Source organism: Schistocerca nitens, chromosome 1 (genome assembly GCF_023898315.1).
Source record: "Schistocerca nitens isolate TAMUIC-IGC-003100 chromosome 1, iqSchNite1.1, whole genome shotgun sequence".
NCBI lineage: Eukaryota > Metazoa > Arthropoda > Insecta > Orthoptera > Acrididae > Schistocerca > Schistocerca nitens.
Genome location: NC_064614.1, coordinates 505,396,241 through 505,411,017, shown reverse-complemented (window position 1 = coordinate 505,411,017; position 14,777 = coordinate 505,396,241). Strand labels below are relative to the sequence as shown.

The window sequence follows — 14,777 nt, the reverse complement described above, 5'->3', positions numbered from 1 at the left end:
ATTACCCCAAAAAATAATCCCATATGACATTATGGAATGAAAGTAAGCATAGTATGCCATCTTTTTCATTTTTATATCCCCTATGTCTGACAAAATTCGCATTGCAAACAGAGATTTGTTAAGACGCTTCAGCAGTTCTGTGGTGTGCTCCTCCCAGTTGAATTTATTATCAAGCTGTAATCCCAAGAATTTAACACTGTCCACTTCTTCTATCTTCTTGTCATCGTATGTTAGACATATACTCTTGGGACACCCCTTACAAGTTCTGAACTGCATGTAGTGTGTTTTTTCAAAGTTTAGTGACAAAGAATTGGCTAGGAACCAGTGATTAATGTCCACAAATATTTTATTGGCTGATCTTTCTAAGACTACATTTGACTTGCTATTTATTGCAATGTTTGTATCATCGGCAAACAAAACAAACTTGGCATCTGGTAATGTTACTGATGAAAGGTCATTGATATACACAAGAAAAAGTAAGGGCCCCAAAATTGAACCTTGTGGGACCCCACATGTAATTAGTTCCCAGTTGGATGAGGCCTGATAGCTTGATACATGTCTCTTTCCTAATAACACCCTTTGTTTCCTGCCAGAGATATAAGATTTGAACCATTTTGCAGCATTTCCTGTTATACTATAATATTCTAGTTTACTTAAAAGGATATTGTGATTTACACAGTCAAATGCCTTTGACAGATCACAAAATATACCAGTTGCCTGCAATTTTTTGTCTAATGAATTAAGCACATTTTCACTGTAAGTGTAGATAGCCTTCTCAATATCAGAACCTTTTAGAAATCCAAACTGTGACTTTGACAGTATGTTATTTGAGATAAGATGGTTATAAAGACGACTGTACATTACTTTTTCGAAAATTTTTGAGAATGCTGGCAACAGTGAAATTGGACGGAAATTTGATGCTATTTCTTTATCTCCCTTCTTAAACAGTGGCTTAACTTCAGCATATTTCAGCCATTCAGGAAATATTCCACTAATAAACGACTGGTTACATAGATAGCTTAATATGCTACTTAGCTCAGAATCACATTCTTTAATTAACTTTGTTGATATTTCATCATACCCACTAGATGTTTTTGATTTTAAAGATTTTATGATGGACATTATTTCTGTTGGGGTAGTGAGGGTCAAATTCATATTAAGGAAGTTACTTGAAATGTCTGGTCTAAGGTAATCCATAGCAGCATCTACCGAACCTGACAACCCCATCTTTTCAGTAACAGTTATAAAATGTTTGTTAAAAAGTTCTGCAACACTATACACATCTGTCACCAATGTATCATTTACTCTTAATGCTATTTGTTCCTCTTCATGTCTGGTTCTACCGGTCTCCTCCTTCACTATATCCCATATTGTCTTTATTTTGTTATCTGATATGACTATCTTTTCCTTGTAATATATTTGCTTTGACATCCATATTACAGTCTTTAATATTTTGCAGTATTTCTTATAATGTGCTATAGCATCAACATTGGAAATGTTTCGGAGTGACAGATACAGTTTTCTTTTTGTTTTACAAGATACCCCTATTCCTCGAGTAATCCATGGCTTCTTTGTAGACTTTGCTCTAACCTTGGTAAGTTTTGGGGGAAAGCAGTGTTTGAATAAGGTAAGCACTTTATTAGCAAAAATGTTATATTTTTCATTCATGCCATGAACGCTGTAAACATCAGTCCAGTGAATGTCTCTGAGGAGTGTCCTAAAATAATCAATTTTTGGCTTACTGTTTACCCTTTTGAGCTCAGATTTAACAGATTTTATATCCTGTTCAGTATTAACATTTAACAGAAGGAACTGCATGTCATGGTCTGAGAGGCCATTGACTATTGGTTTTGTAATATAATTTTGTTCATTGGACTTTTCTATAAAGATATTATCAATGGCTGTTTGTGAGCAAGTGGCTATCCTAGTGGGGAACTTTACTGTGGGAATTAAGTTGAATGATAGTGTTACTAACTCAAACAAGTTCTTATTGGGAGAGTCTTTAAAGAAATCTACATTGAAATCACCAGCAACCACTATTTCTTTGTTTTTGGTTGTTAAATGGGCCAGTACAGCTTCAAGGTGGTTGACAAACAGATTAAAGTTACCTGCAGGTGCTCGATATACACTTAATATTATGAAGGATTTTTTGTGAAATTCTAATTCTGTTGCACATGCTTCCATATGCTGTTCTAGGCAAAATTTATGAATGTCTATGTTCTTAAATTTATGACAGTTCCTGATGAATGTGGCAACTCCTCCTTTCTCCATTTCTGATCTACAAAAGTGAGATGCTAACCTAAACCCTGTAACACTTAAAAGTTCTATACCAGTGGTCACATGATGTTCAGAGAGGCAGATTATGTCAGCTGGGTTTGAAGACTCTAATTCATCTATGCAGATAGTTAATTCATTAATTTTATTTCTCAGTCCTCGAATATTTTGATGCAATAAAGATAGCTGACATTTCTCATTGACTGAGTTAAAATTGGGTGGAGTTAAAATATCTGCTGACAGTTGAAAATTCTTAACCAATGGCTGTTTATGCTGATGTAATAAGCTGGAATTATGTTTTTTGATTTCTTTCTCAAACTGAAGATTTGTCTCAGTTCTAACCTCTCTTAAAATTTGCTTTCTTTCTGTCCTCCCTACCCTAAAAAAGGGTCTTTTCTGAATCCTATAACCACTGGTATTTTACCACTCATGACAGTGCCTCCCCCCTTTAACTTTCCTGCTATTTCCCCAGCCAATTTACCCTTCCCCTTCCTGTTGAGGTGAAGGCCATGCCTAGTATAATCCCACCTACTGAGAGAATCAACAGGAACCACACCAATGTGTGACCCCGCACCCGACATGAGCAGCCGTTCCAGCTCCAAATTAACTCTCTTGACAGAAGAGTTCAAGGCACTTTACACTCATGGTACAAATCGATTTTAGTGACAGAAAGACAATTAAGTTACCGGAAAACAATGGAAATACGTGTACGAAAAATTAGGCTTACTTACGACTATGTAAACAGTGGTTCAGAAGTTTTTTTACTGGAAATTACTTAAGAGATGACGATACTCTACAGATATAAAGGGGCAGCAAACGTATTTAGCACACCAAACTATCACTAAATGCACTTAAAATTGCGGTATGAAGTTTAATCTGAAAGCTCAAAAGTTCGGCCTGGCCGCGATATGTAAACAAAAGGAAATTTACGCGATTACTGTGAAAATACGTGAGTAAGACAAAAACAATTACTTATCTTGTACGAGAGCTGTGACACAGATGTCCGTATAGCAGGTGCAGGGCCTATTGAAAGGCAATAACTACAGTACAGTATAGTACAGAAGGTACCTTTCATTTTCTGATTACCTTACCTCTTTGTTTGACAGAAATTCTTTAACCATGATACCAATTTATTTTCATTTAACACAACATAATAGATAGGAGAAGGGTTTGACTGCCTCAATAAACACGAAAAATAGACAGCTGGGGTAAGCATTATCGCCACATAATGTTGAACCCAATACTACCTTATCTAGTTTAAATGGTTTGATCCAGAATTACCATCTTCTCATCCATTTATGTTCCTTGAATTTCTCCTACCATTTCTGTGCCCATTCTGGCTCTCCTCTGCCCAATTATTCCTTGAATTTCTACTTGTATTAGTTCTGTTCATCCTATTTACCTGAAACTCTCTCCCTGATTGATTATTATCGTCAAAATTCCTTCTACAATCTACCACTGAGGGATTCACCCTCTTCACTTTATCAGTGTAATTAAAAAAATTACTAATATCACCCCTTTGGGCAAGTACAAGCAGTTCTCTAGCTTTCTGAGCCAACTTAGTTTCTACACCCATAATTATTGATTCACTACCTAGCTCTTAGTCCAAATATTTCAGTTTGCTTATTCAAAACTGACAGAAAACTTTCACAGTACTGTTCCTAGAGTCAAATCTCTCCCCTCCCCAAAATTCACTCACAAGTCTCTGCTTCTCCTCTTTGGAGGAACAGAAATGGATGAGAGGAACAGAAGTGGATGAGAAGATGGTAATTCTGGATCAAACCATTCAAACTAGATAAGGCAGTATGGGGTTCAACGTTATGTGATGGATTCAATTGTGTGGTGATAATGCTTACCCCAGCTGTCTGTCTCATTTTTCGTGTTTATTGAGGCAGTCAAACTCTTATCCTATCCTATCTATAGTTTATAAGTGAATCAGAAACATTCCATCTTCAACTTGCATGTGATTCTGTGCAGCAGGATACTTCATCTAAAAATGTTTCTTGAAGTTATGCCACTAAGTACAACTATCAGCTACCTAAATTGCCCTCCCATAAGCATCGCCTTTCAAAAAATCTCTCGCAAATGACATTTTCTCTTTGTCATTCCATGTTTCATGCAAATTATTAAATTCTCTAATGAAATTCAGTAGATGCACTTCTCCAAATGGACCAAAATTATTAAATTTCTTACAACTAACAAATGAAGGACTGTTTGGGACACTATACACTCTATGCTTTAGATTTTGTAACTCTTCCATCTTTTTCTCCATTTCAGCCAATTTTGAATCTACATCTTTATTTACTTTTACCAGTTTTTCCTTTGCCACTACTGCATACTTGGTTTCTACCTCCATTTCTAAATCATTTTAATCTGATCATTTGCTTCTCAAGTTTAGCCCTATTTTAAGCACAAAATTTCCTGCCTGCTTTGACTTCATCTTTACACTGTTTCTCAGAAACCTACACCCTCCTACTGTGTCATCACAGAGTTTCTTTCTCTCTTCTACACATTTACTACTCATTAAAGTTAATTACTCATTAGTATTCTGTACTACTTTCTTTATCTTTTCATCACAGTCTTTCAGTACCACCTCAACCTTCTTATTTTATTCTGAAAGATTAGAGCTGACTACCTTAATTTCCTTTTTAATTTTTTTCTTCATTTCATCCTTTAAGCTAGCCATGTCAGTTTTAATGCTATTGGTTATATTTTACTTCCTACTAGTGTCTTTTTTCATACTATTAATGTCTTTTTCATACTATTTTCCACCCTACAAATGTCTTCTTTCATACTCATACTACTCAAACTCCTCATAATTTGCCTTGACATCACTTCCAATATTCTGTCTGCCATAAACTTTTCCCTTTGCTGACTTTCACTACTAATTTCTTCCTTCTTAGCCTTTATGATTTCACCCACTTCAGTACTGTGTTTGTCCATTATGCTCACATCACCAGTGTAGAACATGCTTTTATCATCTCATCTACAATATGACTTTTGTCCCCATCATCCGAAGTTACATTCATGTCTGACTTATAACCACTATCATTTGCTTGATCGGTCCCCACTGAGTCTTTCTGTTCATTTAAGAACTTCATCTCTACAGCTTTGCTATCAGTCACATCACTCCCCTGTTGTCCATTCTCCCCCATCACACTGTCTTGTTTGTTAAGGCCACTCACTATGTATCAGTAAATATGAAATGGCTTCTGCTATGAATTACCTTATTTTTATTCACTTGTTTCCTGCTGCTGCTGTGGTTACTCCCACTCGTCCAAAACCCGATTGCTTATGTTAGGTGGGTTGAGGCCAGCTGGCATGCTGATTGGCTGCTGCAGCTTCTCTTCATAATTGCTGCCCGGACAAGCTTGATTCCCAGTTGGCTACTGCACCTGTCCTCCACAATGGCTACTGCAAGGAGCTTGTTTCCAGACTGGCTGCTGCATCCAAATTTGTAATGGCTGCTTCCATAACCTCGGCCAATGATATTCTGTTGTTGTGCTGTGTTGTTGATACTCCCTATTGCATTACTTATTCATGCACAATCAGACTTTTAGAATACTGTAATTATTTTCACTGTCAATTAGACTGTTCACTGTTCTCAATAATACTGATGACTCATGTTCCTTAAATTTGGTCACTCTGTTCATACTGCTCTGTTCACAGTTCAAAGTTCGCAAGTCCTTGGTTATTGTGTCCAAATACAATAATCCTCACTCGAAAGGGCACCATATGTGACGCTCACCTGCTTTATTTCTTCATTGTCAATGTACAGCATTGTTATTCTGGCTGAATACTGTAAATAATGTAGCCAACAGTTGCACAATTGTGTTTCACAGTTCTTTACTTTCACTGTTCACAACCTTCCAATATTGCAAAATTATATGGCCAGATCACTGTTGCTAAATGTTAATAAGCCTTAATAATAGGTTCCAGGCAACATCAACATACCGCTACAATAGTTTACTGTTGAACATCTATGAGCAGTGTAAACCTAACCACACAGTTCTTGCAGAATAATATGGTAAGTGTGACACTATTTTTCAAATAAATTAAACAGACATTTTCATTAATTGTTCTAACATCCAGCCTATTTGTGTTACACTTATTCCACTGTTAAGTTGACGCATTGTTCTTAATCTAACCAATACATGTTTCACGTGTGAAAATTGGCCTTGGACTTACTGACTGACTGTGATGGGACCAAAAATTGATCCTTTATATACCCTCACAATAACAGGCATTGACACTATACATTGCTTGATGTTTAAGTTACAGAAATTACAATTAAAACATAACTCATTCAATTAACTGAATACATCAAAAAATTCCTTCTTTTTAACAGTTCCTTCTACCACAAAGGTTAGGCTGAATTATTTGTTTAAATAATGAAATTAACAGATATATAAACAATACTTTTGACAAACCTGGTAATTATTTTGGAATAATTAAGGCCTTGCTTTGGTAATATGTTTTTGAGTAGACCCAAATAAGTACTTTAAGAATCCTTATACCAAATGTTTATAATCAGTACAGATTTAATATTTATCTATAAGACAACAACAGAAGCTGAGTCTCAAAACAATTACTGATTTAACCCTATAATGATTTGCAGCAAAGGATAATAAGTAGGAATGGTCAAAATAAATTAGTAAATTAATTACATACACGAAACTAAGCACAAAATTAGACCTGGTGCTATATTCCTTAAGACTGAGGGCCAACTTTCTCTTTTATGGAAATGCAGATTATACTCATGCATATTAGTGGTAATTAGGCAAAAATGAAAATAAATAGTGTGAGGCAGGTCTTTCGACAGATGACTTATGGCTGTACAACAAGGTGAAAGGAGTTCAGAAGAGAGTAGAGCATATAAGGCAAAGGCCAAAGAAAGGAGGGGGGACAAGAGATGAGAAGAACAGAGGAGTGTGTAGTTGAGGAGAGGAATGGGGAAGGAAGATAGAAAAGAGGGGTGCAAGAGGGAGGAGAGAGAAAGGAGGAGAGAGGGAGGGAAATAGGATGAGGAACTTTTGTCTGGTTTAGCTTTTAGATGACATTTTCATGATCTGAACTCATGACAGGGCAACCTTTGTCATTTTCTCCATAATCTTAACACCTTCTGCCAAGTCTGTCTTGCCCAGTATTTCTCAACTCAACAAGCCACCTTCCTAGATGTTGATCTCCACCTCTCCGATGCCTCCATGAATATGTCTATTCATATCAAGTGCACCAACCACCAACTGTACCTCCATTTTGGCAGTTTTCACCCATTTTATGGCAAAAAGTCTTTTCCTTGCAACCTCATCACCTATACATGCCCTATCAAAGAAATTGGAAATAGGTGTCCCACAGGGCAGTGTTCTTGGTCCCTTATTATTCTTGCTTTACATAAATGACATAAAAAATCCTAATATTTCTACCAAAGTAATGTTTTCGCAGATGACACTAGCATAATTATAAGTGATGATAAAACATCATTAACCACCACAACTGATATAGTCCTGAAATATATTCAACATTGGTTTAATGCTAATGAGTTAACACTTAATCTAAGTAAAACAAATTATATACAGTATGGCAAAGCAACTCAAGATAAGGACCTCCAGTTAAAACTAATGGATAAGAAGATAGAGAGTGTACAATCCACAAAGTTTTTGGGCATGCACATTGATCAAAACTTAAGCAGGAAAGACCATGTCAAGTACTTATCCCAAAGGCTCAATTTTGCATGTTTTGCATTGAGGATATTATCTAGAGTATGCAGCACAGACTGTACTAGACTAGTGTATTTTGCTTACTTTCAGTCCATTGTGTCTTACGGCATAGTGTTCTGGGGTAAAACTAAATCAAGCTTAACAGATATCTTCAAATTTCAGAAAAGAGCTATACGAATCATAACACATAACTCTCCAAGAACTCATTGTAGGCCCCTTTTCAAAGAATTGCAAATACTCACAATACCATCACTGTATATTTTTAAAAGCATTCTGTGTACAAGAGCACATATGAAAAATCTACTTACAAATGAGGACTGCCATAATTATAATACTAGAACTCGTAAGAATTTGTATGTAGAAAGGGTAAGGACAACACAAACCCAAAAGCATGTAAGTTATTTTGGAATAAAACTCTACAATGCTCTGCCAGTGTACATGAAGGCAATAACAGATGAAGTAAAATTTAAGACTGAGCTTAAAAATTACCTTTTAAGCAAAACTTTCTATGATGTAGATGAGTACTTTGATTGTGTGTAAATTTATTGCCAAAAATTTTAATTTATATGTCTAAATTTGTACTTTTAAAGAATGCCTTGAAAGTGATGTTCCATTATTATGTCTGTAGTACTTGTACTAGTATGATAACTTTGTTGTGACAATTCCTACATCATGTAAATGATATACAGGAAGATAATAAAATGAAATGAATGAAATGAAATATCTGCAGTGGGAAGTAGGAGCTGTTGTAATATAACAATAACCTTACCAGAGCCTGTATTGACAGTCAGTATCCTATCCATCTCAACCATAAACAGATCTCTTGTGCCATCTCCTCCTCTGACATGACAACAGAAATGATTTCAACAGCTGCTTCACTACACAAGCCATTTTGATACCCTCTACCAGCACTAATTTCTCTTAACTAAGCAGATGGGAGTTGTCTCTCCAACATATACTGTGCTCTTGCAGTCCCTTTGGCCTAAACCTCAGCTAACCAGTGTCCCACTGCCTTGTGTTACCTCCCCCCAACCTTCATGTGAACATTCTCTCTCTCTCTCTCTCTATCTCTCTCTCCATCCCTACCTCCTTGCCCTCTCTCAACCCTCTCTCCTTACCCTTTCTCACCCCTCTTCCACCCCTCCCTTTCTCTCTTTCCTCTCTGTCCTCCTTTCCTTCTTATCTTACTTCTCATCTTCACCTTCCTCCACTCTCATTTTGTACATAGCAGCAGAGGTCTGTAATTTCTTCATGAAATCACTCTCTGTATACTAGTCTTAAAATCTGTTGTACTTCAGTTACTGTCATTAAAACCAGCAATAATGATCACAAAGTCATTCTGAGGAATGTATTTAGAGAATTAAACTTCTTCCCTGAGAACATAAAAATTGGCATTTCAGCCTATGCCCTCCTCTGACTCCCTCCCTTTCTCTATCTCTTATGTGCTCTGCTGTCTGTCTGAAGTCCTTTTGTTTTGTTGAGCTTCTGAATCATCTGTCAAAAGACTTTTCTCACATTATGCTGCTACCCTCTTGCCTCATGTGTCCTTCTTTAACCCCCCCCCCCCCCCCAAAGAAAAAAAAATTCAGTCCCTTTGGGGCGGGGGGGGGGGGGGGGGAGGGGTGCATTAGGGTAACTGTATGGCTGAGTGTGTGAATATGTACTTCTACTAGAGAAAAAACAAGAGCTCAAAAACTAGTGTAAATTCTGTTTTCTATTACATGTTTCTATGCACCACACATCAGTCAGCTGAAGATGAGCAGTATACTTTCCTTCATTTCATGTGTTATTATATCTAAGAATTTCCATTGTTGTTGTAACGTAATCATAAGTTTTTGACTGGATAATCTGATTTCTTACCAATGTTTGCTATTTAACGCTGCATGTTTGGCTTTCTCTGCATAACATTTTTTTAAATTCTTCACAAGAAATCATCATCAGTGTTCTAAGCATTTGTAGATCATTTGTGAACAGTTTTTGCGCAGCTGTGAGATAATTTGTTCTGGCAGTTCCTTTATTTTTTTCTTTTCCTTGGAACATACTTGAATCTGCATTAATTAATAACCTGAGTTCATCATCAAGATGAGTCCTTTTGTGAATATCATTTCATATCACCACCTTTAATTGTGTCCTGTAGCTTTCATTGTACTCATCTTTCAGAAACATAATATACTTACTTTCACTACATTTTAATTTGTAATCTTAACTATAAAGATTTTTTATCAGATCAAAAAACATACAACAGCTTGTACTGATTTTTCTGAATGCTGGTGGTTACATTATCAAGACAGGAAGGTTATCAAGTTGAATAATCACTAATACAGTACAGCTCATCTGATTGTAATGTGTTAAATTACATAAGTGCAAATTTTTCAGTAACTCTGTTATTAAATTAAATTATGTAATTGAAATAATGATTTTTAATGTGGCTAGTAACAGTGCAATTGATTCCGGTGCATTTTGTCATCACAAGCAAGTAGACTGGGATTCTTTTACACGAACATATTGCTTACTGTATTTGTACAGTTTCTGTCACAAGAAGATTGTGTACTTGCAGCTGCGGCTAGCTTCTCGATCACACTGAGTGCAAAATGATTCTCTCGCAGTCATCAATGAGAAATCACTGTTCCTCTCTGGAGCTTTCCTTGTTGATTCTTGTTTAGTAGCTAGTTTGTTTTCAAATAAATGTGGGTACTGCTTTCTTTCAGACACTGATTGAGCTGTTATTCTTAACACTTTTGCATGGGATGTGGATCCCAATTAGCCTTTTCTGTTGGTAGGAGGTGTACTTACAGTTTCATATGGCACCTTTCTCTGGTAATGAGAAGTGACCTGGATGAAGATTTTACCTCTCTTCTTTCTATGGTCAAGAGGTTTCACAGCTGGTTACAGGTAGTCATTTTTATTACTTGGGTTCTCTCCTGCATGCAACAAGTAGAGGAATCAAAACTTCAATGTAGTTAAATTTCCATTTTGTGTTTTTGTGTAATCTTATATTTGTAAAGAATGGTTGATATAAATTACAGTGATGTTGAAACATATCTGCTAGTTCTATTGCAGTGCAGTTCATATTATATATGATACTGCCAATTTCTGGATTGTTATACGCATACATAATTTTGTACATAGCAGCAGAGGTCTGTAATTTCTTCATGAAATCACTCTCTGTATACTAGTCTTAAAATCTGTTGTACTTCAGTTACTGTCATTAAAACCAGCAATAATGATCACAAAGTCATTCTGAGGAATGTATTTAGAGAATTAAACTTCTTCCCTGAGAACATAAAAATTGGCATTTGATTTTACATCTGCTGATATTATTTAAGAATGGTGCACCCCAATATATTAATGAACGCAGTATTAGTGCACCTGCGAGTGAGGGCGCTTTGGTCAACTTATCATGAGATTTTATCATGAGGATATTCTGAACCACTTAATAGTACATGCAAAAGTGTCCTGAAAGCATTCACATTGCAATGCATTTTTGTTAGTCGCCGCTGTATTTTATTTTACTGTAAAATCACCAAATGTTTTTGTTAAAGGCCACAGAAGGCCAAGTGCAATAATATTGTGGTTGATTAGTACATGGCTGTCAGAAAATGGAAATATTATATTTTTACTCCTATTCTTGATAATTCTCTTGACTGGCCATTCTGTCAACTGGAAGACTATTCAAAATGGTTATGGGCAGAAATTTTTCTCTAGCTTTTCTGGGTAAATGACCCTAACATTTTTTCTTAGTGGGAAATCAAACATACAATGTTCAGCGCACCATGTAAATCTTACAGTTGCCAGATAAAACTCTTAGTGTTTCATGTACATACCACTTCACCTAATTGTATGTAAAAGGTTACTACCAAATGTCAATAAGCAGAAGGCACACTCAACGAATTCATTAGAAAAGTAACCTACTTCTTGAAGTTCAACTCTTCTGGGGTTGTTAAGCCATGTCATATTTCTTCTAAGCTATCAACATTTTGATCCCTCTGCTGATATCATCTTCAGGATCTTCTAGAGTCCACAGTAGACTGCTCAATCTACAGTGGGCATGACAAGATCCTGAAGAGGATCCCAGTAAAGGAGTCAAAATGTTAATTAATTAACTTATTTATTTAGCAACTGTATTATCACATTCATGATACTGGACTTGTCAAAGTACAGAACAGTATAAAATATTACATATTTACATCATGTACAAAATCTTATCATTGGTATCAACACATCTTTATAACAGAAACATTATTCTGCTTAACTAGATTATAAAATTATATACGTACATACAGATAGAATAAAAGCTAGCAAAACCCATTGGTTGATTTTACTAAAACTACTAAATACAAATAGTTTAGAAGAAATTTGATGTGGCTGAACGACCTAGAAGATTTTAACTTCAGTGACAATGGCCACAATAACCTGCAGACTTGCACAACCTGCTTCTTGTTAACAGTGCTTTATAAGACACTTGTCTGAGATATTTCTTTGTGAACTTTTCACTGAAAGTTAACATAAAGTATGCCATACTCATTTGTATAATATATTATTTTAATAATTAATTTCATTTTTAGATATGGATAGCTAGGAAGTTATCTTGTGCACATAATTATTCCTGTGTGAAAGACAGTGAGAAACTTTCTTTCTTTATTTCTTTCTTTTTTTATTAAATAAAAAAAAAAACCAGGGTTGTCGTATGGGTGCAGAGGCTGTTATGGCATTAATGGAAACATCAGAAGACAATGAGGGAATACTAATTTCTATAACTGGCAACCGCATTGTTCGACTGCCTCTCATGGAGTGTGTTGAGAGAACAAGAGGAGTGGCAGCTGCTATGGGTCAAAAGGAGTGGGATGAGGCAGTCAGATTGAGAGGCAGGTAAGACAATTTGTTGTTCTTCCCTCTACCACAAGCAGAGATAATAATTTAAGAAAGAAAAGCAACTGGTCAAGTATAGGAAGTATATATGCTTGAAAGTGGAAAATCTAGGATGGGATAATGGTAATATTATGGGGAGAATAGATTGCCATTCACGATATAGCAGAGATGTTGAGTCACAGATGGACACAACAAAGAGGCTATAAAATAGGTAAGTTTTTGGTAAAAAAGGTCTTCATCAGAAGTAGACAAAGCACACACACACACACACACACACACACACACACACATTCACGTAACTACAACTCATTCACACATGACCACTGTCTCTGGCTGCCGAGGCCAGACTCTTGAATCTGAGTTGTGTTTTGTGGAAGAGAGAGAGAGGGAGAGAGAGAGTGTGTGTTTGTGTATGGGGCAGAAGCAAAGACTCGTGTGAAGTTATTCTAGGAGCACGCTCAACATACAACCTTGAGCAGTTGGTTAGAAAACCAACTTGAGATGAGAACATCTTAGAGATCTTGGTGACAAACAGACCTGATCTTTTTGAGTAAGTTTTGTGGCTTCTATGTCAGAAGTTTTCTTGTTTGTGGAAGCAGATAAAAGTGTCATTAATGGATATCTTCGTAGTCAGCTCCAAACATTCACTGTGGAATTTAAAGGTATTGCTAGAGAAATATGTGCCTAGCAAAAATACAGGGGAGGGAAAGGAGCCACCTTGGTTCAACCAACATATTAGGAAGTTGCTGAGAAAGCAGAGAATTTTGCACAGTCATTTTAAACGTAGTCGCTGCCCCACTGACAAACATAAATTATGCAAAATGCAAGCAGCTGTCAAAAGGTCAATGAGAGATTCTTTTAACAAATTTGAAAGCAATATTTTATCTGCAGCTAATAAAAATAACCCCAAAAAATTTTGCTCGTATGTAAAATCTATGAATGCTACAAATAATTCAATACCTTCTCTTGCTGGCAGTATTGGTAATGTAACGGATGATGATAAACAAAAGGCCGAAATTCAAAACCTAGCTTTCAAAAACTCTTTTACGGTAGAGGACTGCAGCACCATTCCTCCTTTCAATTATTGAACAAATGCAAGGATGGCTGACATAGTGTTTAGTGCATCTGGGATTGCAAAGCAGTAAGATCCTTAGATGCACATAATTACTGGCCAATTGCACTGACATTGGCTCTGAGCACTATGGGACTTAACATCTGAGGTCATCAGTCCACTAGAACTTAGAACTATTTAAACCTAACTAACCTAAGCACATCACACACACCCATGCCCGAGGCAGGATTCGAACCTGCGACCGTAGCAGTCGCGTGGTTCCGGACTGAAGCACCTAGAACCACTCGGCCAGTGCGGCCAGCTTCACTGACATTGATTTGTTGTAGAATCATGGAACATATTTTGTGTTTAGACATAATGACCTTTCTAGACTCTGAGAAGCTCATCTGCAGAAACCAGCATGGTTTTAGGAAACAGTGGTCATGCGAGACACAGCTGGCCTTCTTTGTGCAAGATATACAACAGGCTCTAGATACCATCTCCCAGGTTGATGCCATGTTCCTCAACTTTTGAAAGGCATTCAACTCAGTTCCACACTGTCGCTTGCTCCAAAAAGTTCGTGCGTGTGGTCTATCTGATGACATATGCGGTTGGATAGAAAGTTGTCTAAGAAATACTCGCGTCCGTCGTAATTTAATATATTATTATTGTTATTTTGATTTTTGATTGTTGCCGACTTACGTGGTGGGCCTTAATAAAAATGATATTCCATTTAATTTTGATTTTGCGATTAAATGCTTTCCTGAAGTTCTCCTTTTTAACAATATTAATCTCAAATTATTTGTTACGTTAATGAATGTTAGACTCGCTGCATCTTAAAACATGAGCATACAAGCTGAATAATG

The 14,777-nt window shown here is 36.4% G+C and overlaps 1 protein-coding gene across 1 annotated transcript in view; it reads left to right on the top strand.

Annotated features, from left to right (window-relative positions):
* The window catches only part of LOC126256905 (ATP-dependent 6-phosphofructokinase-like), a 408,122-nt gene that overhangs the window by 181,872 nt on the left and 211,473 nt on the right, over window positions 1-14,777 (top strand). The window contains exon 7 of the mRNA XM_049955523.1: window positions 12,670-12,860. Within this exon, the coding sequence (XP_049811480.1) occupies window positions 12,670-12,860 (191 nt within the window). The remainder of the gene's footprint in view (window positions 1-12,669; window positions 12,861-14,777) is intronic.